Below are 26,167 nucleotides of genomic sequence, written 5' to 3' on the forward strand. Positions count from 1 at the left end.
ACTCACTTCCGGCACCCTAATGTGGTGCCCTAATAACTAGCAAGTGGATGCCCATCTGTTTTCAAACACCCTGGGTCCCAATCACCCTCACCTGCCACCCAGCAGTCTCAGCAACCTCACCCCACTGCAAACCACAGAGTATGGGCACCCAGTCGCTCCTGACCAGGTCACAGCCCCAAAGTTGTCAGGGTTAAGGTAGGGGACAGAAAAACAGCAGCCAACAGACAAACAAGGTAAGACATCCAGGCTCCAAATGGGAGGTTCACTCAGAGGCCTGCAAAATACAGGTGGAGGATCACCAGGACCAGCCGACAGACTCAGAGATGCCCAGCCCCTCCAGACAGTCCAATGTTGCAAAATTGTAACTATGTTTAGCACCTCCGGAATGGAGAGGTGCAGTCAGGGCGTGTTGTCTCGATCTGCCCTAAACAGCTCAAATTGTACCCAACAAGATATTAGGTTTGTCCCTCTGGACTGGGGACACCCTGTCTGGTGCCTGGGAACTTCTAAGGCCCCCCCAGACAGGTTTGATCTGAGATAGAAAGTGCTCAGCGCTGTGCCACCGCAAAAAGAGGACACTTGTCAGGGATACCATGACTTGGGGTACCCTGATGGCATAAGGTTGATCCAAGCAACTCCTGGTTCTTATACCCCTCTGGATTGACATACTCTGTCCAGTACACTATGACCTTACTCCGTACTTGTACTGAATCCTCACTCCGGATGAACACACTAGGCGCAAGCTCCATCGTACAGTACGAGGCCAAGTATTGCATTCCTCAGGTTGTACACACACCTTTGAGGGTTCCAGCCTATGAATGGGCACAGCACACAATAAGCATGTAGCCGAGAGTCACATGAGAGAAATGCTTCCCACTCGATCTCTGCCAAGTCCCAGAAGGCTCCCGCAATATCGATCCATTCACTTCACTAGCAGTCTCGGGTTGCAGTGGTCCTCACTTTGAAGGGTCACACACCAGTCATGCATGTAGTACTCTGCTGTCCCGCACCTGATGCACCCTGTCTTCCAGACTTCTTCCTTAGGTCACAAGCACACTTCTCCTGCCAGGTGGAATCCATCACAGTGTACGCATAATAGAGGGCACTCCTCCCCATATATTACCGATTACGATGTAAGTCTCCCTCTGGAGGTCTTTGATGTCCCTGAGACCTTTGCTGAGAACAGGGGGCAAGCCAACATGCCCTTGGAGATTCACTTTCCGGATGTCACACAGCAGCAGGCAATCAGCCACAGGCCAATCTCTAATCTGGAAGGGTGCGAGGATCCCCTCCTTGGACAGATATCCTCCTGGGCACTCAGATTCCTCTGTCAATGCGCTGCCACGATCTAGCTGCACTGGTCCTGTGTATCCGTAGGTGGCACTCTAAGTTGCAGACGCTGAGTAGCGCTATTTATACCAGGTAAATGCTTTGAAGTCGGGTGGTTCATAGGGAATTTCTTTGAGCCACAGATGTCTCCCATAAATTTCCTCCTGTCTGCCCTAGACTCCTGGAATGCAGATCTGTATCTTTATGGGCGCTAAACTCTCACTCCAGGAGGCCAAGTGTTACAACCTCTCCCCACATCTGTCTGAGCAGGCCCCAAATGGCAGGGATCTGTCATTTTGGATGTCCCAAGTTTATAACGGTCATCTGGGTAATGTGTGGATGTGCTCTTCATCTGGGGCCGATGGAATGAAAGCTAGTTTCTGGGGCACCAGACCCAGCCTGACCTAGAAATGCCCACTTCCCCGAAGTGGCACTTCTCGGGCATTGATGACCAATCTACTGTGCTCAACAGTGCAGGTTTGTCATCCTGAGTTCAATGATACCAAACAGTACGAGGCTGCTCCCCTGCAATCTAATATTGCAACCGGACTTAACAAACCTAGGCTTCCCATACCACTGTATGAGAAGAGAAACTCTCATGGGTAGTGCAAACATGGGTGTTTGGAACTTCCTGGGCACGCACGCCCCAGGCACACACACCTGCCTGCTAACGCAAGTGACTCTTCGGTTCTGCTACCAACATGGTGCTTGTGCACCCTGTGTTAGCCTGAGCCCACAGGCTCTGTTCCTAATAAGAAATAAGCAGGTATAAATATGCGCACTATGGTCACTATGGCTATGCGCTCCCCCACAATAGGAACCACTCCACCCACCCATGACCATATATGTCTGTGGTCAGAAAGGTTAACCTCCATCCATACCTGGCTCTGCTGGGGTACTCTAAACCTGCACCCAGGTAGCAGTGCCAGTCTGAATCCTTATGAATGGTGTGTGCTCTTTCACACTGCATTCCCAGAGGGAAAGAGCTCTGAGCCCCAGGCTCTTGCATCGTATGGTGTCTTGATGCAGTTTCAGGCATCTGCAGGGCCACTGCCTCGGCTCTCTCCATATAGGGAGACCCCGTAGGTACTAAGCCATGCGTGAACGCCTTACTGGGGCCTACCCAGGGCCAACAGGGCCAGGTGCACCATACATAGATTAGCATGGTCTCCACATTTGGGGAGCACCTGCGCCTACCCATCCCCCTGCCTATACAGGGGGTCAGGGTCTGTGGCCCAAATCCACTTATTAGGAAACCGACTCCCCACATGGGGTCCTGGCCGGCTTCCCTCCGGTAGGGGGCCTCCCTTCTAGATGGCCTTCCCTACCCGAGCCGATCTGGCCCTATCGAGTCCTCTTGCCCCTCTATCTGTGCCCTCCAAGGACAGGGTAAGGCCCACTCAGGGTGAGCCTCCCTTTAAGGAGTCCCCACCCTGAGTGCAGGTGTCCACTGGCCCTGCAGGCCTATTCAATCAGGCCTTGGACGTGGCTCAGGGGGTTGCAAGATGGGACAACATAGATGCCCATGCATCTTCCAGCAACCGGGTCACCCACACACCACCCACGTATCTAATACACCTTTTCTAAGGGGCCAACCATGGTGTGGTGGCTACCAAGTCCTTCCCCCCACCATTTCCTACTACAGGTACGATAGGGATCTCAATTCCTCCCTACCGCACAGCCAGGGAGTGTCCAGAGTCCTAAGGCCCAGCACAGGGAGAAAGCATAGGCAGAAGGAAAAAAAAGTAAGAAGTTTTATGATTTTTCCCTAAGGGGAGCCATGTCTGAAACACATGGTGATATCCATTATGCTAGATTTCGGGTGACAGGATCCCTGGTCTGACCAAGTCTGGTGCAATTGAGAAGACACAGGTTTTTGCCAGGATCACCAACAGGCCGCAAAGCTTGCCAAATTTCTGCAGTAGCTGTAATAGAAATGGGACCTCTGTGATCACATTGGACATATACAGTGTAAGAAAACTGGGCTCTTTGCAGATGCCCCACACTTTTTGCCCCTAATTGGACTACTAGAGCCTAATGGTTATGACTCTGCTAGTGCCCTGGTGCCTGCTGTCCAGGCCCCAGTACTGTGCTCTCACCCAAAACTGATTTGTCAACTTTGTAATTCTTAAATTGGCAAGGACTCTACCCCCTTACAAGTCTCATGTAAATGGTACCTGTAGTACATAGGGCATAGGTGGTAAAGGGGTCTCCAGGTGTATCACGAGTTTGTGCCACTCTGAGTGACCCATATAATCTACTGATAACAGGCCTGCCATTGCACACTACAGGAGCAGTCCAAACTCTGCGATCTATCTCGACTGTGCCCTCACCATGTGTGGCACAGTCCCATGCACTGCTTTTACTGTATGCCAGACACCCCCAAGTAGGCCTCTTCAGCCCAGGAGGCAGGGTGCAGTATATTTAAGATATAGGCATGTAAGCCCAAGCCTATATGTCTCTATAGTGTCTTTACCATTAAAGTACATGATAAGTCATAGCCAGTCCATAGGACAACATGGGGCTTGTACCCGGGCAGACCCAGGTTGCTACCATCATTATGATACTGCCTAGGTATGTAGATTTTGGTGTCAAACAATGTGCCTTCTTTCCTCTGACACAAATCTGGTGTTGAGGGATGGCTGACATGTACCCAGGCGGCGCATTAGAGTGTGCCCACCTGGTTGTACCAACTTCTTTGTGCTCTGGCTGGTCAGCCCGCACTTTCCCACCACTGCTGGAGCGAAGACAGGATTCTGACCTCCTGCCAGGTTGTATGGAACACCCGCAGGAGTCAGTGACAAAGGTTGAGGCAAGAACCAGGTCACAGTTCTAGTGAATTGGCACTTCAGGGCAGTGAGCTTCAAAGGCTCCACAGCTCTTCACTGCCCTTGATAGCCATCTGTGTTGCCCCCCAAGTGGAGGAAACCACTTGCCCCCACCCCAGACACATCTGCTCATGGACACATGGGAAATTAACTACGCAGGGTAATGCACACCCCCAGAAGGCTGACCACAACTCTAGACCGAGCAGCCCAGTCTGAGCAGTACATTTTGATTTCTGCCATCTTAGGAGTGGCAGAATAGAAGGTTCTCCGTAGTAAAAGGTGTCCCACTCAACCAGATGTGTTCACCTCAGGGGCGCATTAGCTGCAGAAACTAGCTGCCCATTGGCCACTAGCCTCCAAATCCGTAACTCCCCTAAATCTAGGATTTAGGGAACACCCTGACACCGGAACCTCAGATCTGATCGACCAACTTAATTGAAGGACTCAGAGGAGACCTGTGTCACTGACAACAGAACGTTGCACACTGTACCAAAGCAAAAGAGGAATACACTGTCCCAGCAGCAACAGGCTTGCAACTGCATGACTAAGCCTCATCCTTGGCACAAACTGTGTAGTCCCGACCAAAGGGATCCCTGTGGAAGACAGAAGCACCCTCAGTCTCCCTTGGACTAGTTGCACTAGTCCCCTCCAAATTGCAGGTAATAACGCTTGCATGATCTAAAGATTCACTGGTCATTGGACCCACTATGGGATCGTTCAAATCCAGGTGGTGGAGGGTCTTCTGGGAGTTGTAGTCTCACCTGCCCTGAAGTTACAGGCCACTACCTCACTTCTCCAAACCCTGTGAAGTTCCCAAAGCTTTTCTGTGAGGTTACCGTTCCCAAGGCTTGTTGGTAGTCTGTCCGGTAACTGACCCCCACACTCAATGCTGAATCTACAGGGCACACTGTGTTGCCTGCATCTGTTATCGTCACCCCAGCTGCGTTTTTGCATTTTGTTTGTTGCAACATAAGGTAAATGGTAAAATCAGCCCCACCGCGGGTCCCATTCAGCACCAGGGAAAGCCAGGTCAACATTGCACTCAGACGCCACAGGCCAGGTAAAATTGAACTGACTGTCGTGGCTTGGTTCTAGGGTCCACAGCACCAAACCCTGCAGGGATTCCACGTAACTCAACCTCAAAGTCACCAATTGTCACTAGTTGTTTTTCTCACTGACTACAACATTAAGTTTTCAAAGTGTATTTTTTCTGTGATTTAATTTTGCTTCTAAAATCTATAACTTAGTTTGTACTGATGCAATTCTGTTTGTTTTGGTGTCTAATTTAATAAGCTCTTTTTTTATAAATTGGTGTCAGATTTCTTTTGAGTCGTATCAATTACTTATCATATGGGTGCTCTGAAATGCTTAACACATGTTCCTCTAAGTAAAGACTGACTGCTCTTTGCCACTCTGCCAGGCCTGAGCTAGGGATTTACTAGTGTGAATCCCAGGACCATTTTTGGGGTGGTGTACACACCACATAGTACTCCATTTCCCTAGATATATCAACAGGTCATCCTCATAGACTAATATCAGATGTTACATGCACAGTATTCTCTTCAATAATTTTATTGGAAATGTTGCAGTGATATTATGAACGTCCCTGTAATCTTTGTTCCTTAAGTGAATTCCTATGGATATATATATATATATATATATATATATATATACATACATAGGGAGTTGGTAATTATGGTTGTACACCATTGTTTGTGAACAAGACTTCTTTGTATTTTCACAGCTGCCCTGCAAATGGTGATGTGCAGATCCAAGTGGTGTCCAATGGAGAATCCCTGCAAGTTCGATTCAGCATCGAGGTGTTCATCTTCCAATCGACATCCTCAGCATACATCTACTGCAGTGCCCGCTTGTGCCTGAGAGCGACAAGGCAGTGTTCTGGGGTGAGTAACACATGAGAGAAAACCAGGGAGAGTACTGGAGTCACCACTGAGGGGGCAACTGAGGCGAGTACTGAGGGAAATCCTGTCTAGGGCAAAATGTGTGAGTACTGAAAGGCAGCCGGTGAGTATCAAGGGTGGCCACATAGTGGGCATTGAAGGGGAAACTCTGGAGTAACTATTAAGGGACACAAATGGGGGGGAGAAAACAAGGGAGTATTGCTGGGGTAAATCAAAGCAAATAGTAGTGTGTAAATAGGCCCCTGCATGAGACGCTTACTCCTCTACTTCCCAAGGCCTTTTTTATATCAAAGTGATGGATCGCCTAATTGAAATTCTATGGACCCTGCTACAATATTTTCAGCTGGAGTCTCCATTGCATCACATGCCTGGTGGCAGGTGCTGATGCGACAGCTGAATAAGTACTAAGGGGAACAAATGGGATGAATAATTTAGTGGAACAATTCATGTGAATTCTGGTGGTGGTAAAAGGATAAACACTCGTGAGGTACAACAGGGATAAATACACACACACGCACTGATATTGTTAACTTGGCTATCTTTAATATCAGGCATAGATCCATCCCACCTGGACCTACGCCAGAAACCCCTGGTGTATAATATTCACTCGTTTAAAGAGCACTTACTTAGATTTAAGCATGCACAGCTACTAGCACCTCACTATATAACAGTATACGAAATTTGTAAAATTAGTAATCTCCTTGAATTAGAAAAGAGTCTTAAAATCCAGCTCTTCTAAGAGACATTTTGTGTCTTTTATGATGTTCATCTCCTGGACACCCTGCTGTTTCTTGAACGCTCCATAAAGACCAATAAAATGCCTGGAAGTCTCCTGGACTGTCCTACATATTAATCAACTTTAAACATAAAGCTTTACAGTGTTCCTATGATGGCATTCTTCTACAATGCGACTTACCGAGCTTTATCAATTAATATTTCTACATAGGTGAGGGTTCGGTTCTAGGCCTGCAATGTTGCTGGGTGGAGCAGCCCGGTGGTTCATAATGTGTGAAGTCTACTTGACACCTCACACATTAAACTGTCCTGGAAGCCCTGCTGACCTATATATATCAGGGCAGGCACCACTAGGTCAGCCGCATAACACATTAATGTATTTTCTTACCCCTTTGAAGGTCAGATGAAAAGGGTGGGTGGGGTTCTTTTACCCAAGCTATTTCATAATGTAATCGCACTTTGCATCAATGGACATATGACATTAGACAGATTTCCTTTCCCTGCAGACATGACAGGTATCTGTTTGAGAAGTTTAGGGGCAGATTTATGGAAAGTAGCACTGCACCAGGTGCAGTGCTACTTTCCCTGTGCCCCTTAGCGCCCCCCTACGCCACCATGTGTGTGCCGTATGAAATACAGCACACTATGGCACAGGGTAGGGGGCAATAGTGACATTCAATATGACGCTGTTGAAGTGCTCTGCAGGAGTAGTGCCAAAATGGCCCATTCTAAATAATGTAAGCTCCCTTTTAAGGTCTTAAAAGTGCCATAGAATATGGCACAAGGATTTCTCATAGATATCTTTGCAACATTTTTTTGGTCCCCCTAATGGGGAAACACCCCCTTTCCATACATTATGCCTGGCGCAGGCATAATGTAGCGCAAAGGGTTACAGGGTAGCATAATGCATACATTGCGCCACTCTGTAAATACGGCGCAGGGATTTTGGCCTCTTTGGGCCACATCAACGTAAATACTAAGGACGCTAATGTGGCGTAAGGTGCCACTAGGGGATTATAAATATGCCCCTTAATGCTTAATGTTATATTCAGTGTAATATTTTGAATGCTCTGGTTGAAAGGCGAGCAAAAGGGCTAATCTCCTTAGGCAATAGTAAACTGAGAATTCAGGAAGCAACCATCATTTTGGAATTGGACGACCACCTCCCTGCTTAGAACAATAGGTTAAGGACACGTATGTAATATGCCTCTTGGAAGTATTAAACTTAGTTGAACTAGACCAGCTCTTTGTACTATGAGAAGTGTTTAGAAAGATGTATGTAGCATGCATCATCTTATAATTGTCATAAAAATGAATGGTGATCTTTGGAAGCAAAGTACAGATATTTTGAGACATTACTAAGGGTTAAGTCTTCCAGGACGTTCGTTACCCAAACAGGATTAGCCTGATAGAGTATTTCACAAACTTTGGAAGTCTGTTTTCTACTTCTGTAGCCTGTACCTAGCTAGTTTTTAGTTGTAGGTGCTCAGAATTGAAGAGACCATGAAATCTGTAACATGAATCATGTGTTAATATGAACATTTTTTCATTGACAGGATGTAATGGGAAGTTTATTGTTTAATAGATATTTTTTCAGAGCCAGTCAGTTAGGTCTGACCTTCCTGTTTCTCAAGGAAAAGTGCATCCTGGGACAAAACAAAAGAAAGAATATTTAAGCAACAGCTGAAGCAGCAAGGGGTGACCCACAAGCTTAATGTACTTGACTAGTAGGGTGCTGACGGAGCCTGTTTTCACTCCAAACGTTTTGCCTTTGTCTCTCTTTTTCTGACCTCGTTTTTTTTTGGCTTTAGGACTCTGAGTACTTTACCACCTCTAACCAATGCTAATGTGCATGTACATTCTCCTCTAAACATGGGCTCATACCCACTTGGCCTATTTAGCTTACTTATAAGTCCTAGAATAGTCCACTACATGTGCCCAGGGCCTGTAAATTCAATGCTGCTAGTGGGCCTGTAGCAGAGATTGTGCCACCCACATCAGTAGCCACTTACCCATGTCTGAGACCTGCAAATGCAGAGCCTGTATGTGCAGTTTTACACTGCCATGTTGATCTGGCAAGTTAAATTTATTGACTAAGCCTTCCTTTTTAGGATTAGCACGCAAACATTTCGACCTGTTATGAGTATTGTTGACTTTTACCCACATCCACCTCATGCCCCTCACGTTAAAAATCACTTGATGCCTTTGGTAAATGCTTTAAGTTTGTCCCGCTTTGGGGCGGTTTGGTTACCGCCTTGGGCATCAACCCTGTTCCAGGGATAATTGCACGATTGCCAATATACTTCAGAGTGGGTGAACTACATTTTCTTTTGTCTGTGCTCCGTGGTTTCCATAGCTCTCACAGAGCTCAGAACTTGATCGGCGGTATTGTTTTTACATTATATGTACTCTGATCTGCTTAGTACACGTTCTTTGCATGAGGCATATTGTTAGAAATGGGGTTTTTGGTTGGCAGTCAGGTTACCCCCTGTCCAAGCAAAAGCCCTCACTCTAGTCAGGGTAAGTCACACACAAGCCAAGATTATCCTGTGCCCACCCTCTGGTAGCTTGGCACGAGCAGTCAGGCTTAACTTAGAAGGCAATGTGTAAAGTATTTGTGCAATAAATCATACAAAACCACCATATAGCACCACAAAAATACACCACACAGTGTTTAGAAAAATATATATAATTTATCAGGATAATTGTAGGTCAAAACTTATAAAGTTGCAATGTGAATTTGTAGAGATATCACTGGAAAGTGATATAAAGTGTCTTAAGTCTTTAAAAAGCAAACAAAGTCTCTTTCAAGCACAAAGTAACTGGTTTGGAGTGGAAAATCTCCTCAGAGGGCCACAGAAGAAGAGATCCGTGAAAAAAGGGTGTGTGCGTCGATTTCTCCCAAGCACACACAGACTTGCGTCGTTATTTTTCACGCGGGGAAGTCGTGCGTAATTTTCTGGTGCGCGGACAGTCTCTTTCTGTGGATCGCGGGGATTACCAGATGTCCCGGGTCTGTGCGTGGATTTTCCTGCTTGTTTTCCGGCTGCACGTCGTTCTGCGGGGCTGCGCGTCGAAATTACAATCTCACGGCAGGCGTCGCATCGATTTCTCCTCTAGAGGTCGGGCGGCGTTGTCCTTGCGAAGCCGTGCGTCGAAGTTCCGGGCGTCCCGAAGGCGTCGTGTCGATCAGCGTCGGTGTGCGGCGTTTTTCTCGCCACGGAACAAGCTGTGCGTCGAAATATTCGGCGCACGGAGCGTCCAAGTGAAAAAGAGAAGTCTTTTTGGTCCTGAGACTTCAGGGAACAGGAGGCAAGCTCTATCCAAGCCCTTGGAGAGCACTTTCACAGCCAGACAAGAGTTCAGCAAGGCAGCAGGCCAACAGCAAGGCAGCAGTCCTTTGTAGAAAGCAGACAGGTGAGTCCTTTGAGCAGCCAGGCAGTTCTTCTTGGCAGGATGTAGTTTCTGGTTCAGGTTTCTTCTCCAGCAAGTGCCTGATGAGGTAGGGCAGAGGCCCTGTTTTATACTAAGTTGTGCCTTTGAAGTGGGGGTGACTTCAAAGAGTGTCTAAGAAATGCACCAAGCCCCTTTCAGTTCAATCCTGTCTGCCAGAGTCCCAGTAGGGGGTGTGGCAGTCCTTTGTGTGAGGGCAGGCCCTCCACCCTCCCAGCCCAGGAAGACCCATTCAAAATGCAGATGTATGCAAGTGAGGCTGAGTACCCTGTGTTTGGGGTGTGTCTGAGTGAATGCACAAGGAGCTGTCAACTAAACCTAGCCAGACGTGGATTGAAGGGCACAGAAAGATTTAAGTGCAAAGAAATGCTCACTTTCTAAAAGTGGCATTTCTAGAATAGTAATATTAAATCCGACTTCACCAGTCAGCAGGATTTTGTATTACCATTCTGGCCATACTAAATATGACCTTCCTGCTCCTTTCAGATCCGCAGCTGCCACTTCAACAATGTATGAGGGCAGCCCCAATGTTAGCCTATGGAGGGAGCAGGCCTCACAGTAGTGTAAAAACGAATTTAGGAGTTTTACACTACCAGGACATATAACTACACAGGTACATGTCCTGCCTTTTACCCACACAGCACCCTGCTCTAGGGGTTACCTAGGGCACACATTAGAGGTGACTCAGATGTAGAAAAAGGGGAGTTCTAGGCTTGGCAAGTACTTTTAAATGCCAAGTCGAAGTGGCAGTGAAACTGCACACACAGGCCTTGCAATGGCAGGCCTGAGACAAGGTTAAGGGGCTACTGAAGTGGGTGGCACAACCAGTGCTGCAGGCCCACTAGTAGCATTTAATCTACATGCCCTAGGCACATGTAGTGCACTCTACTAGGGACTTACAAGTAAATTAAATAGCCAATCATGGATAAACCAATCAATAGTACAATTTACACAGAGAGCATATGCACTTTAGCACTGGTTAGCAGGGGTAAAGTGCCCAGAGGTCAAAAGCCAACAACAACAGGTCAGAAAAAATATGAGGAAGGAGGCAAAAAGTTTGGGGATGACCCTGTCAAAAAGCCAGGTACAACACATATTAACCCTCTTTGCTACCTTATGATGATTCCAAGCTTATACTAGACAAAAGTATGTTTTCTTTCCAGAAAGAACATAAATCGCTAGTTATTTTGACATTTTTACATTACATGCAGTTTGTGATTTGCCTAGTGCACATTCTTTGTAGCAAGCACATTAACCCTCTGCGCTACCTAATGATGACCCCAAGCTTCCACTAAACAAAAGCACATTCTCTCTCCAGAAAGAACATAAATCGCCAGTTATTTTTACATTACATGCACTTGTGATTTGTCTAGCACAAGTTCTTTTCAGAAGGCACATCAACCCTGTGCGCTACCTTATAATGAGTCCACGCTTCTACTAGACAAAAGTACATTCTCTCTCCAGAAAGAACATTAACCGTCTGCGCTACCTTATAATGAGTCCAAACTTTCACTAGAAAAAACTACGTTTTCTCTCCAAAAAGAACATTAATCGCCAGAGTTATTTTGACATTTCTACTGTATATGCACTCTAATCTGCTCAGTACACATTCTTTGCAGATCACATTTTCATTCTGGACTTGTAATTGTATTTTTTTAATGTGATACAAGCTGAGAGAGTTGTCCAGTTCCCTAGTTCGATGCGTGATTTGCTCATTTAGTTTATGTTTCAGCTTTGCATTCTGGGACTTGTAGTTTTATTTTTAGAACATGATGGAAGCTGCTATAACAAAGCCGAAACCTGACTAGATGAACTACATACGTTTGAGTCAGTGAAACTTGAGCTGTGTGTGCGTATATTTATAAAACTAACCTCAAGAAGAGCTCACAGTTGATTATGCTGTGCACTGGTCAATATTTTACAACTAATATTTCAGTTCAAGACTGACTGAGGATCACCTGAGGTGGCTCTTCTCAAGGGTGGGGAAAAAATCACAGGCATTTTTTTCAACTCCCCAGACTCCTTTAAAGGGACAGTGATCCAGTAAGCTCGCATTTTTGGAGTACAATTAGTTAGGCATTGTTGCCTGTACCAACTGCCAAGTATGTTTTGTACCTGGGAGTAGTTTGTTTTTTAAGGGCCTTGTTTAAAAATATTCCAGTAGGCCTACTAGCCCTGTAGTTATATGCAACGTCATTGGAACTATGTGGCAGAAAGGATCAAAATATGCAGAAGGGGTGTCCAATTAATGTGGCAAAAAAAAGTCCAGTTATGCATTTACAATGCCAATAGCTCCAACTCAAGTAATTGCAAGACCTAGTACGTTGCAAATGCTTGTCAATACATATAATTCACCCCTAAGGTACCATATAGCCCATGGGCAGGGTGCAGTGTGTTTACAAAGTAAGACATGTACTTTAAGTTTTACTTGTTTTGCTAGTGAAAAACCCTTACATTTGTTTTTTACAACCGGATGGCCTATTTCTTCCATAGGATAAAATTGGGACTACCTTATTACATTTTATAAGTGTAATACCTAATTGGTAACAGATGGTACCCCCAAGTTTGGTGTCTCTGGAATCACAGTGTAAAATCACAACTAATGGTGGAGTCAGATTTTGAATTGTCATCCAAAAATGCCACTTTTCGGAAGTTAAAGTATAATAACAGCAAAATACATTGACTGATGATAATTTAGATAAGGCTGTTAACTTAAATTTTTGCAGATCAAGAACATAATCAACTTGACTTTGTTTATTATGAACATAGTAGCTTAAACTTTCATTTGTGTAAATTAATCATAAACATTGGATAATATTACCAAAAGTTGTATGAGCTATTTGTATATATCAAAGAAAAGCTAATACTTTTACACCAATAAACATTTGCATTACACATAGAGTACAATATACTAGTCTTGAGTTTTCCACTGAGGGAGCCTGCGTTATGTGCCAGTTATCTAGAATCTGCAAATACATGCAGCACGGCCTGATGATGGTGCTGCTCTTACTGGTATTACAAATGTTTCTTTCAAAAAGAGACAAGAATACACACTGTTAATGTTGTACCCGGGCGCGGTGAGACTCCATTGTGATTTTTTAACTATTGTTAGCCACACACCATAACGCTAATAGCTTACCACTTGCTCAACCCATTTCAGTGGACTTACTTTGTTTTGATTATGTCTGGGTGCTCCGCCGTCCTGATTTCTTCAACAAAGGCTTCGGCCGCAGGCTCCTATGCAATTGTGTGGTTGTAGGTTTGTGAAGTTCTGCTTTATAAAATTCTACTGTGGCTGTTTGAGGCCTTCGATCATTGTGTAAATCCTAACAAGACCAATGCAGTCATCTAGGATGAAGGCAACAGAATCCTGGTTGATGTAGTTCAATTCTCCCTTCGTTTTATTTTTAAATCCGTTTGGCGATTTGAAAATTGTATCAAATTTGTGTTGATATATTTTTCTCAATTTTTAGTTTGTAAATACCTTGAATCTCTTGTAAGATGATCAATACATAATGCTTATGTGGGGATGACCACAATAGATTCCATTATACTTTACATTTTTCATGAGTGCAGCTTTTGTAGTAGGCTGAGCTTTATTTGTCAATGTTCATTCCAAAATTGGAGCCACTGGTGCTTATTTTGTACCATAAGATTCAATTGTGCTATTCATTCTCTTTGAACTATACACAATGATAACCCAATGCAACTTGTGTCAAGTTACATTTGGTATTAAAGCCTCTGCAATTCTAACATTTAATTCAAACCCTTCATAGTGTTGAAGCACAGAATTAAGTAAGCTTCTTTTTGAGTGAGAGTCCTCTCTGAATCTCCACCTCTCTGGTTAGACTCGGTGTGTCTCCACTTAATGTTCTCCAACTGAAATTCTGACCCTTCTATTGTTTGGTTACATGCTAAACATGTGCCACATTAATGATACCCTTCAAGGGGGTTTGACATCCAGTGTTGCCATTGATTATTTTTCGTAGGCTTAGGAGGAGTGTAATTCCAGACCAGATGTTTGCCTATACAGGCAGTCTTCTTAAGTGTGAACAACTGTTGCTCAAACATACTGCCCAAGTTTGAGATTAGATACCAGTTTTGTAGAATGATTTTTTTAAATGATTTGTATGGGGACAATATATGGAAACACACACAAGTTGGTCAGACGTTGTTCGATTTTTCTTTTCCAGGAGGGATTCCCTTAGAGTGAACCACACTTTAGAGAGAGTTATTTAGAAGCTTGTGAGGATATCCTTTTCCTTTCAATTTATCAAAGAGTATTTTAGCATTTTAAAAATAATCAGTCTTCAATGTGCAATTTTGACAAATCCTTAGAAATACCCCATAGGGTATGTTTTCTTTAAGACTACGTGGATGAAAGCTTGTATAATGGAGGGCATTATTTTTATATGTCAGTTTCCTGTAGACCGTGGTTATCAAATGTTCATCAACGACCTTCACTTCAACATCCAGAAATGTTATGTTACTCTTGCTCATGCTGAACTTGATGTCTGATATTCTTTTGTTCAGCCAAGAGTAGAATTGATCCAAGGCTTCCTCTTCAACAGTCCAGATGCACAGTGTGTCATCTATGAATCAAACCTACTTTGCCCTGTTGGAAATGGCCTTTCTGCAGGGTCACCCCCAAATTATTTGCTTCCTCCCCCTCTTTTTTTGACCTCATTTTTGCTGGCTTTATGACTCTGCGCAGTTTACCACTGCTGATCGGTGCTAAAGTGCATATGCTCTCTCCTTAAAACATGGTGACATTGGCTCATACCCAATTGGCTTATTTAATTTACTTATAAGTCCCTAGTCAAGTGCAAGACGTGTGCCCAGGGCCTGTAAATTAAATGCTACTAGTGTGGTGCAGCACTGGTTGTGCTACCCACATAAGTAGCCCCCTAACCATGTCTCAGGCTTGCCTTTGCAGTGCCTGTGTGTGCAGTTTCACTGCCACTTCAACTTGGCATTTAAAAGTATTTGCCAAGCCTTAAACTCCCTTTTCTTTACATATAAGTCACCCCTAAGGTAGGTCCTAGGTATCCCATAGGGTAGGGTGCTATGTAGGTAAAAGGCAGGACATGAACATGTGTGTTCTATATGTCCTGGTAGTGTAAAACTCCTAAATTTGTTTTTACACTGTTGTGAGGCCTGCTTCTTTCATAGGTTAGCATTAAGGCTACCCTAATATACTGTTTGAGTGGTAGATCCGGATCTGAAGGGAGTAGCCAGGTCATATTTATTAGGGCCAGAATGGTGATACAAAATCCTGCTTAATGGTGAAGCTGGATTTTATATTACTGTTTTAGAAATGCTACTTTTAGAAAGTGAGCATTTCTCTACACTTAAATCTTTCTGTGCCTTCCAATCCACGCCTGGCTAGGTTTAGTTGACAGCTCTCTTGTGCATTCACTCAGACACACCCCAAACACAGGATACTCAGCCTCACTTGCATACATCTGCATTTTGAATGGGTCTTCCTGGGCTGGGAGGGTGAAGGGCCTGACACTTGCATGTCAAAGGACAGTAGCCTGCCCTCACACACTGTCACACCCCCTACTGGGACCCTGGCAGACAGGATGGAACTGAAAGGGGACCGTGTGCACTTCTAAGCCACTCTTTGAAGTCTTCCACACTTCAAAGGCACATTTGGGTATTTAAGTAGGGTCTCTGACCCTACCATCTTGGACACGTCTTGACAAGACACTCTTGTCACAGACACTTCCTGGAGAAGAGAACCTGAACCAGAACCTGCATCCTGCCAAGAAGAACTGCCTGACTGCTTTCTGTGAAGGACTGCTGCCTTGCTGCTCTCTGGCTGTGCTGAGAAGTGCTCTGCAAGGGCTTGGATAGAGCTTGCCTCCAGTTCCATGAAGTCTCAGGACCAAAAAGACTTCATCTCTACAAGAAGGACTCCTTGTGCGGCAAACATCAATGCACAGCCTACCAAAAACGCCGCACAGCCTGCACCGCGGTGAAAAATTCACTGCATGCCGAACCAGACCTACACAGCCCGACTTCACAACGAGAAGATCTACGCAGCGCCAGCGTAGCGACTGGAAATGTGATGCACGGCCCACTGGTTCGATGCACAGCTGAGCCGGAACGACGCAGCCCGACTTCCAGAGTGGAATTGACACAGTGCCTGCAGTGCAGTAGAAATTTCCACGCAACGCCCACTAGATCAACGCAGCCCCAGTGACTTTGTCCTGTCAGCGCAGGAAATCCACGCATCATCCCCTGAGCGTCTGAAAACCGTACAACCCGAAGAGGATCCACAACCGAGTGCCGGAAATCAACGCACAGCCGACCCTGCGTGAAAACTAAACGACGCATCGCCGTGTGCGGACCGAGAAATCGATGCACAGCTCCCTGTTTTCCACGCATCTCCTCCTCTGCAGTTCTATGCTGAGATTTTGAACGCAAACCAGGTACTTTGTGCTTGAAAGATACCATTTATTGCTTTTAAAAAACTAAAGAAACTTTATATCACTTTTACAGTGATATCTCAACATATACTTATTGCATCTTAATCGTTTTGATCTGCATTTTATCAGATACATATTATATATTTTTCTAAACACTGTGTGGTATATTTTTGTGGTGTTCTACTGTGTTATTGCATGAATTATTGACCAAATACTTTACACATTGCCTTCTAAGTTAAGCCTGACTGCTCAGTGCCAAGCTACCAAAGGGTGGGCACAGGATAATTTGGATTGTGTGTGACTTACCCTGACTAGAGTGAGGGTCCTTGCTTTAATAGGGGGTAACCTGACTGCCAACCAAAGACCCCATTTCTAACAGTCACATTATTTTGAAAGGGGTTATTATTGTACACAGATTTGTTTTGAACAAGGTCAGGTACAGAATTGCCATTTCTGGAGCAAAGCAGCATCCCACATCAGTCCCCTTGGTCTGAAAGAAAACATCCTCCTTAACTTTAAAGTAATTCATCTTGAGTGCTAGGCTAGCCAATTAAAGAACACATTGTGTAGGAACCCTTTGCGGTCTTGGTCTTGCCTCTAGGTGATATTCTATTGCCTCCATCATCTTGAGGGATTTGAGTGTAAAGGGAGACTATATCAAATGTGACAAGCCACCATGTATTAGAGTCAAATTTGAAACTTTCAGTTTTATTGATGAAGTCCATCGTGTCCCGCAGGTAAGACGGAACTTCCTTGATCCAAGGCTTTAGGAAAGTGTTAACATATTGTGAAATAGGGTCAAGGACCGAGTCATAGCCCGAGACGATAGATTGCCCTGTGGGATTATTTTCATCTTTGTGTATCTTTGGAAAGAAGTACATTACTCAAATTCAAGGACTCATTTTTTTAAGAAAGTTCAATTCTTTAAGACTGAACTAGCCATTGTGCAATGCGTCCTGAAGTATTGCAAAGATCTCTCTTTGAATAGTTTTGGCTGGATCCGTTGGGATCATGTGGTAAAATTCTTGATCCAAAAGCTGCCCGTGGCCTTCCTTAATGTAGTTTTCTTTTGCCCAAACTACCCCTCTTTCCCCTTTGTCTGCTTGTTTGAGCACTATTGCTTTGTCATTTTGTAAATTATAAACAGCTTTTTGATATACTGTTTTTACAAAACTACACAAAGGCAACCCTGAAAGTCAAAATGGGTGCCTGGTCTTGGGCAAAATAATTTGTTGTTACAACTCTTTCATATGCTACAATTCTAGGAGTCTAGATAACTGGCACATTACAGTAGACTTCCCTCTGTTGAAAACTCAAGACTGGTTTATTGTATTTCATATGTAATGCAAATATATATGTGTGCAAAAGTATTGGTTTTTCTTGGTTTGTTTGGATTTTTATGTGGGCCAAATATTTCATACAACTTTTAGTAATGCTATCCAATGTTTTTGATTTATTAATGCAAAAGGAATTTACACAAACTAAGGTGTGAGCTACTATGTCCATAATAAACAAGATCAAGTTAATAACATTTCTTCATCTGCAAAGAATGAAGTAACAGTGTTGACTAAATAATCATCAGTCAAGGTATTTTTGCTGTTATTATACTTGAACTTGATCTAACCTTGCTGATTAAAATGACCCAACCTGTTAGTACAGACTTTTATGACAGTTGACATTTTCTTTCTTTAACCATTTGGTGCCTTCTGCCTGCCTCCAATACTTGTCTGGGGTAGGGTGACATCTGGGCTTGTGCATTCCCTCTAGATAGCTACACACAAAGGGAGCTTAGGTGTGACTGATGGGCCATCTATTGCCTGAGTTGCCATTCTGGAAAGGGTGGGAGGGAGGGACTGACACACCTGAATAGGCAGTGCCCTTTCCCCACACAATGGCCGGCATACCACCCTGTAGTGAGCCTGCAGCCAGGCCAGGAAGGGAGGACTTATGTGCACTACATAAACTTTCTTTGAAGTCTCCTCCACTTCAAAGGCACAACTGGGTATAAGTAATGGACCTCTGACACTACCAACTCAGTACACTTGTGGACCTGTGAATGCTTTGCCAGGAAGAAGGACTGCTGTTTTGCAAGGAACTGCTGACCTGCTGTGCTGACCTGCCTGCTGCCTTCTTGCCTTTGGAAGGAGAACTGGACCTGTACTTCATCTTGAACCCAGGACCCCAGTGTTAGTCCAAGGCTGGTCTGATGACCTCCTGATCTGAGCCTCAGGGACTTAACAGGCTGCGCACAACTCTTGGACCCGTCTTCAACAAGCTTGTGATCCCTGAGAGATGCTTCTTAGGTCCTGGGCCCTTGAAAGTGTTTTTCTGCTCCTGAAAGCAAGCTTTTTGGCTGTTTGTGAACGTGAACTGGTTTGTTTGCTCGGGACCCCGCTGTTCGCCCATTGAATCAGCATAATCTGTCACAAGTTAGTCTCTTCGTAAAACAAGAATGGCTCCTTCCGGCTGTGAGGCTCCGACCTGCCCTGCTAACTGTTTGCACCTGTGAACTACTACCAGCAACGCTCTCCTTGATCCTGGTGAACTTCTTCCCCGCAAACAGGCCTCTTCCTGAAAAGGCAAAACTTCAGCAGGACCTGACCAGGACTGTATCTAACCAGCCCTCCATTGTGGTCAACCTGAACATTTAGAGTTACCCCATCTTGCGCAACCAGATCGCCCAGAATGGTATTTTATGCTTTTAAGCACTACTTTTCAGTTTGTTCTTTAAAAATTTATCTCAGCTTCTACTTATTTAATGTTTGTTGTTTTGGTCTTGTTTTACTTGCAAAAATATAATCTATTTTTCTAACCTGGTGTGGAGTGCTTTTGCGTTGTTTCCATTCACTGTGTTACTGTTTGAAGTGTTGCACAAATACTTTTCACATTGCCTCTTAAGTTAAGCCTCACTGCTCTGTGCCAAGCTTCCAGAGGGTGAGCCCAGGCTAACCAAGGGTGTGTTTGTGACTCACCCTGACTAGGATTGTGGTTCCTGCTTGGGCAGAGTGCATACCTCTGCCAACCAGGTAACCAATTTCTAACATAGAGCACTAATTGCAGCCAAGCACTAGGCAATGCTTAATTTGTAAAATAATAAGTGTTGGTGGCCAAAGGTTTTTCCAGGAGCCCACAGCAGGTGATGGTGAATGCATGAATGACTGAATGCCAAGGCTGTCTAATCTTGAATCCATCTCATTCGTCTTACATTCATCACCCTACACACCTGACACTTCCTGCTTTCTCCCTTTCTTGCTGATTTTCCATTAATCTCTTTCTCCTCCTTTTCCCCTTTTCTATCTTCCAATTTCTTATTTTGGGTTTCTGTTTGATAAATGAATTATAAATCCCAGTGCCCAAATATGAGTGTTGATGGGCCTTGCATACAACCACTAGCTCAAATTAAAGACTGGTTCCATAGAACACCGGAGATGGTAATGTGGGGGGGTGCATAAAAGCTTAACAACCTGATGGGTGCCCGAGGTGAAAGGTAAGAGAACAGAGGGGGGTCTAACAGGAATGTCAGCAATGTGCAAAGCCCTATATGAGGGAGCACTGGGAGCTGGTGGGGGTTGTGTTTAGAAGAGGTGCAGAACAGTGGTCCATGCTGAACGGTGCTAAGGATGCCATCTGACTGCAGGTCTCACTAATGTTGCAGTGGGAAGAGGTGGTCAACTTGGCCAGCCTAAACATAGAAAGGGAAGGTCCACACCACAGGCCCTGCCAGGCCCATGAGACAAGAAAGTAAAAGAAGCCATGCTGGAATAGGATCAGTGTGATAGGCTAAAGTGGAAAAGCAGCTTACTGAAAAGATTAATTAAGAAAGGAGCTACAGAGAAAAGGAAGAACACTACAAAACAGAGAGCAGAGAAGAAGTAAAGGAAAAGCCTTAATCCGGACTCGCCTGGTGTTCAAAATAAAAGGTAATTCAAGCTGCGGCACAATGTTCACAAAACGAGGTGGACTCCTGAACGAGATATGTCAATCTAACATACAACAGAAGATAAATAATAGTAGTCTGCAGAGAGCAAGCAAAATTGCTGGAGGTGACAAACACATGATGGACTTTCAGTAGAGGATGGCACATAATGGACTTTCAGTGGGGAGTGCCACATGATGGACTTTCAGTGGGGGATGCTTAGGGAAGGAACCCTTTTGTACCAGAAACCAAATAAGAAGCAGAAGAGTGAAAGGGGCAGGCAAATGAGTTCTCTAGAGGTGGGAGGCACATTTTAATTAAGGGTTCTCTGGCCAGCTTAGTCCAGAAGCAGGACATTTCAAACAGAATTGCCAAGGGAAAACTTTAATTGCCCTAGATTCAGCACACAAAACGAGGGACAAAGGGAAAAGAAGGAGAAAAGGGAAGGAAATGGAAGAAAGATCAAAGTTAGGCTCTGAAAGGTTCAATAAAGTAAACTTGGTTGGGTAGCTACTGCAGAGCAGGGTGAAAGTATATGTTACCATTAGTGAGGGAGCTGATAAAGAAAGTGGCAAGCAATGTTGTTGAAATTAGAAGGGGCCTGATTACTTGGGGATCAATCTATCAGAATTTGTAAAGCGCACTACTCACTCGTCAGGGTCTTAAGGCGCTGGGGGCAGGTGGGTGGTCCTCTGTGCTTCAGTAGAAGAGTCAGGTCTTAAGATCCTTCCTGAATTGAGGCAACAATGGTGACTGCCTGAGGTGAAGAGGCAGGGTGTTCCAGCACTTTGCTGCGAGGTAGGTGTAGGATCTTTCTCTTGGTGAGGTCTTCTGTATGTGGGATACAGTGGCCAGTGCTTGTTGAGCAGAGCAGAAAGGCCTGACGGGGGAGTAGAAGGTGATGCGGTGGTTGAGGTAGATGGGTCCTAGGTCATGGAGAGCCTTGTATTCATGGAAAAGGAGTTTGAAGTTGATCCTTTTCTCGACGGCAGCCACTGGAGATCTCTTAGGTATCTGGTGATGTGTTTGCGGCAGGGACATCCAGGATGAGTCTAGCGGAGGCATTTTGGATGTGCTGTAGTTTCTTCAGGTTCTTCTGAGTGGTGCCGGTAGAGGGCATTGCCATAGTCAAGTCTGCTGGTGACCAGGGAGTGGGTTACCACGTTGCGTCAGTTGTTTGGTATCCATTTGATCTTCCAGAGAAGTCAGAGTGTGTGGAAACAGGAAGATGTGACAGAGTTGACTTGGCGGGTCATGGTGAGCGATGAATCCAGGATAAAGCTGAGGTTACATGCGTGGTTTGTTGGGGTGGGGGTGCCGAGAGTAGCAGGCCACTAGGAGTCATCCCAGGCAGATGTGGAGTGTCCCAGGATGAGGATCTTGGTTGTGTCCGAGTTAAGCTTGAGGCAGCTCTCCTTCATCCAGGCGGTGATGGCTTCCATCCAGTTGTGGAAATTCTTCTTGGCAGTTGTTGGGTTTTCCATCTGTGACATGATCAGCTGGGTGTCATCGGCATAGGAGATGATGTTCAATCCGTGGTTCCTGATGATGGATGTGAGAGAGGCCATGTAAATGTTGAAGAGTGTGGGGGTCAGGGAGGAGCCCTGGGTTACTCTGCAGCTGATCACTGTAGGTTCTGCCAGGCATGGTGGGAGTCTGACTCTCTGTGTTCTGCTGGTCAGGAAGGAGCATAACCACTTAGGGTCTCTATGGATGCCAGCTGCGTGGAGTCTGGAGCACAGGTATGATAGAAGACCTTGTCTAAGATGGCCAATAGGCTGATGTTTGGCCACAGTTGAGGTGTGAGCGGATGTCAGCTGTAGTAGTGAGGAGGACAGTCTCCGTGTCCTGGTTGCTCCTGAAGCCGGATTGGGAGATGTCCAGTATGTTGTTATCCTCTATGTGTTTGCGGAGCTGTGCGTTGATGGCCTTTTCAATGACCCTGGCTGGGAAAGGCAGCAGAGAGATGGCGGAGTAGTTCTTCAGGTTCAGGGTGGTCGGCGATGGATTTTTTCCTGAGCGGGCAGATCTCGGCGTACTTCCACTCCTCAGGGAAGGTAGCTGTCTCCATGGAGCAGTTAAGAGTGTGGAAGAAAAAAAGGGGGACTGGGAGATTGACTGGTCCAGTGCACGTTCTCCCAATGTACAATATGAAAAGTTACTGGGTGCACTGTTACAACATGTGAGGGTTATATTTGACCCCTCTCACAGGCACACACTAATTCAGAAGCAATAGCCCTCTTGCATCATCATCGGGCTCTGCTCCACACCAGACTGGCACTGCAATGTCTGACGGGGTCCTACATGGGACCAACAAGCCATTAAACGTTTTTTTTTATCTCAGTACCAAAAAAAATCTTAGGTTACTAAGAGAAAACTGGAGAGAATACGGATTAAAATATAAGAAGATTTTTAATAAATAAGTGAGGACCCGGTCAAGGTTAAAAACACAGAAAAAGTGAAGGGGAAATAATGGTCCTGCACTTTCTATACTCCTAGGGTAAAGTACAATGACTTCTGCCTCTTGAAAAAAGTCAACATGTTTTGGGCCTAAAACATGTCCACAAGGATCTCACGGCGCTTCATCAGGACTAAACAGTAATCCTCCTCCAGAACATCACATATATGAATATAATTTGTTCAATCAAAAACTTTATAAGGAGTAAAAACATTTTTTTTACTCACTACAGTTTTGTGTATACTAGCACAAAAACTACTGGTAACCTGTAAAAACAGAAACACAAAACACATGTGTGCCAAAAGAATTGTAAATCACTTGAGAAACAATAAAACATGACATAAAGATAGCTGGAAGTGCAATACTACAACAAAACTCTTAGAAATAGCCCAATAAATGACTTACTTACCCACCATGGTTCGGAAAGGAACTACCTCCGAAAGGACAAGTAAATCATATATAAGACAGAAGAACTTAATGAAAATATGTTGGGATGATATGACAAGAAGACATGGAACTTAAAATACCTAATAGTAGAGATTATCAGGGAGTACTATCCAAACAGAGCAGTACATAGTGAACGAAAGGAGAATAAGTCACATTAACTGCATCTATTCTGATCTTGCACAATATCTATATATGATCAGTACAAAATGTAAGGAGTGGAACCAAAAAAGGCACCCCACAACACGGGTCCTAATCAGGCCAAGCTAAATGAATAGCCTAGGGCTGGTACAATGCCATCATAATTTTAAAAGGACCAACAGAATACCTTGTATAGAGGAGAGAAATACTCACTAGCGCGCCGTCATAGTCAACCTCTGCACTGTGTAACCTGTCCGCATTCTCGACAGTGTTGCCAGATTTTACAAGCCTTCTAAAGCCCAAAGCTGTTGAAAAACCAGCCCAAAGTAAGCCCAAATGAACCGGTCCCAGCCCAAAAAGTAGCCCAAACTTTTAACACTGAACTAATGCAATCGTAGGCAGAAGCAAACATTTTAAAGCATAAATCTAATTTCTATTGTAAGCAAATATGTGAATATGTTTCAGGCAGACAATTGACTCTTTGGATTTGTCATGTTTTGAAATGGGGAATGAGCCAAAGGATGGCAACTCCCTCGTATTCAAGGTTAAGTAAGAGGTATGCTCTAGCTTTCAAACTGGTTTTACAATAAAGCAACAATTCACCGATAACAGCAAAAAGTTATACATCTTAATGGACTACCCCTCATACTTACTCAACTTTTCATGCCGAACTCAAGATTGTGGAAAGCAGACTCAATGCTGTTTTCCCTTTGCATTTTACAGTTCAAGTCCTGTTAATCCCAATATGTCAGCCCCAACATGCAAAGATAACATTTGCTACATTAGCTCAGTCATTAACCTATGATAATCAACACCCCCCAAATGGATTCAAAGCACAACCTTTGTTCTTTTCACTGCCTTTCAGATGCACACGGTAGATAAAGGTGAAATGCAAATAGCCATCTAGCATTCACAGTGTGTATCTGCAGTCTGCTCTACTACTGTTCTACTTTCTGGACTTTTCATTAAATGGGCAGCAGACCAACATTTCACTCATTTCCTGCCTCCTTCGGACGTACTCAGGCACTACCCCTACACTTGTTTTAGCGGGCTACCTCTACCCTGGACAGTGGAGGTCAACAGGGCCCTGCAGACACATACATCCTTGTGTGAGGTGAAAAAGGCTGTTTGTGTGAGGCGATAAACACCCTTTTGCAAGCTACGCTGAGCAGAGCATGACTACAAGTGATGTCAATAATTTAGGCACTAAGATCACAAACAGAACCATGCAGTGAGGCTGTGCACTGACCATGTACCCTCATTTCGCTTAGCTCAGCCAATGAGACCACATTTGTGCTTGCACTGCCTGCAACTGGAGGGAAATAAATGGATAAATCAGCTGAGCACACAGCTCAAAGTGCATTAAAAAAAGTATGGGAACAGTGATGCTGCATGCAATGGGGCAGGGTTAAACGTGTGGCTAAAAAAATATATATTTATATTCTGTTTTAGGCAGCCACATACATAACTCATGCCTTAAAATAAAAAAAGTTAAGTTAATCACTGTATATTATGAAACCTTTATTAGTTAATGCACTGAAAGGTCTGTGTGTAACCAAAAAGCCTCAGAATTAAATCTTCACTGCAGCAATGGAGAGCTGTGTATTGTGCAAATGTAAGTCATTAGGTTAAACTTGCATTACTGGCAGTATAAGACAGACTGCTACCAAACGTGCAAAAAAGTTTCAGATAAAATGGTTTAAGTAATACCCAAATTTAATGATTTATTTTTATTTAAATGCCCTGCAAAGCACACACTGCACAACTCAGCTGGTAACCCCTTTGCATTACCAGACGAACACAATAACTCTTTGTCATCACCAACCTTCATTTGATTCCACCCAGTGCTTAATTTGTGCTTGTTGTTTCCGGTGCAGAGTACTGGCACTTATTTTTGAGGGACAGCACTTTTTTCCTGCCTCAAGCATTTACTGCAAGCAAAAGACACATATGGGAAAGATGGAGGAATGCAAAAATGAAAAAGAGCGCCAGAATGGGTGAGAGCAGAAAGCTGCAGGAGTGAGGTAAAATGGCTTAAAATGGACTAAAGAGGCCCAACATGGCTTTAGTATTACGCTGCCCTAGAATTCCGTGTTTGCAAATTTAATTGCAGCAGCTGCGTGTTTAAGAGGAGAGCTGTGGACACCGGCACGTTTTTATTTACAAATTAAGCACTGGCTGTGCCACTCATTCTTAGTCAATCCTGCCATGCTTTAGATCCTATGCACTGTCAATCCACAATTAGTCCCTGAATATTAAAAATAAGGAACACATCTACTCACAACAAGTCACAAAGGTACAAATTGAAGGACACTTACCTTGTCTTACGCAGCTGCGCACCAACCGGCCGCACGTCAGTGTAGGTAGGGGACGTAGGTAGCACCTACACAACAGGAAGGGGCCATGGGGGAGTCTCCCCTCTACCGGGCCCCAATCACGCACTCTGGGGCTGGGCGCTGGCTTTAATTTGGGGTCCAAGACTGAAGCGCACAACAAAACAGACTTTT

General features: G+C 44.5%; 1 protein-coding gene across 1 annotated transcript in view; it reads left to right on the plus strand.

The window, feature by feature from the left end:
- Positions 1-26,167, plus strand: part of LOC138284761 (uromodulin-like) — a 199,427-nt gene that overhangs the window by 137,820 nt on the left and 35,440 nt on the right. The window contains exon 6 of the mRNA XM_069223899.1: positions 5,902-6,061. Coding sequence (XP_069080000.1) covers positions 5,902-6,061 — 160 coding nt within the window. The remainder of the gene's footprint in view (positions 1-5,901; positions 6,062-26,167) is intronic.

The sequence above is a fragment of the Pleurodeles waltl genome, chromosome 3_1 (genome assembly GCF_031143425.1).
Source record: "Pleurodeles waltl isolate 20211129_DDA chromosome 3_1, aPleWal1.hap1.20221129, whole genome shotgun sequence".
Taxonomy (NCBI): Eukaryota; Metazoa; Chordata; class Amphibia; order Caudata; family Salamandridae; genus Pleurodeles; species Pleurodeles waltl.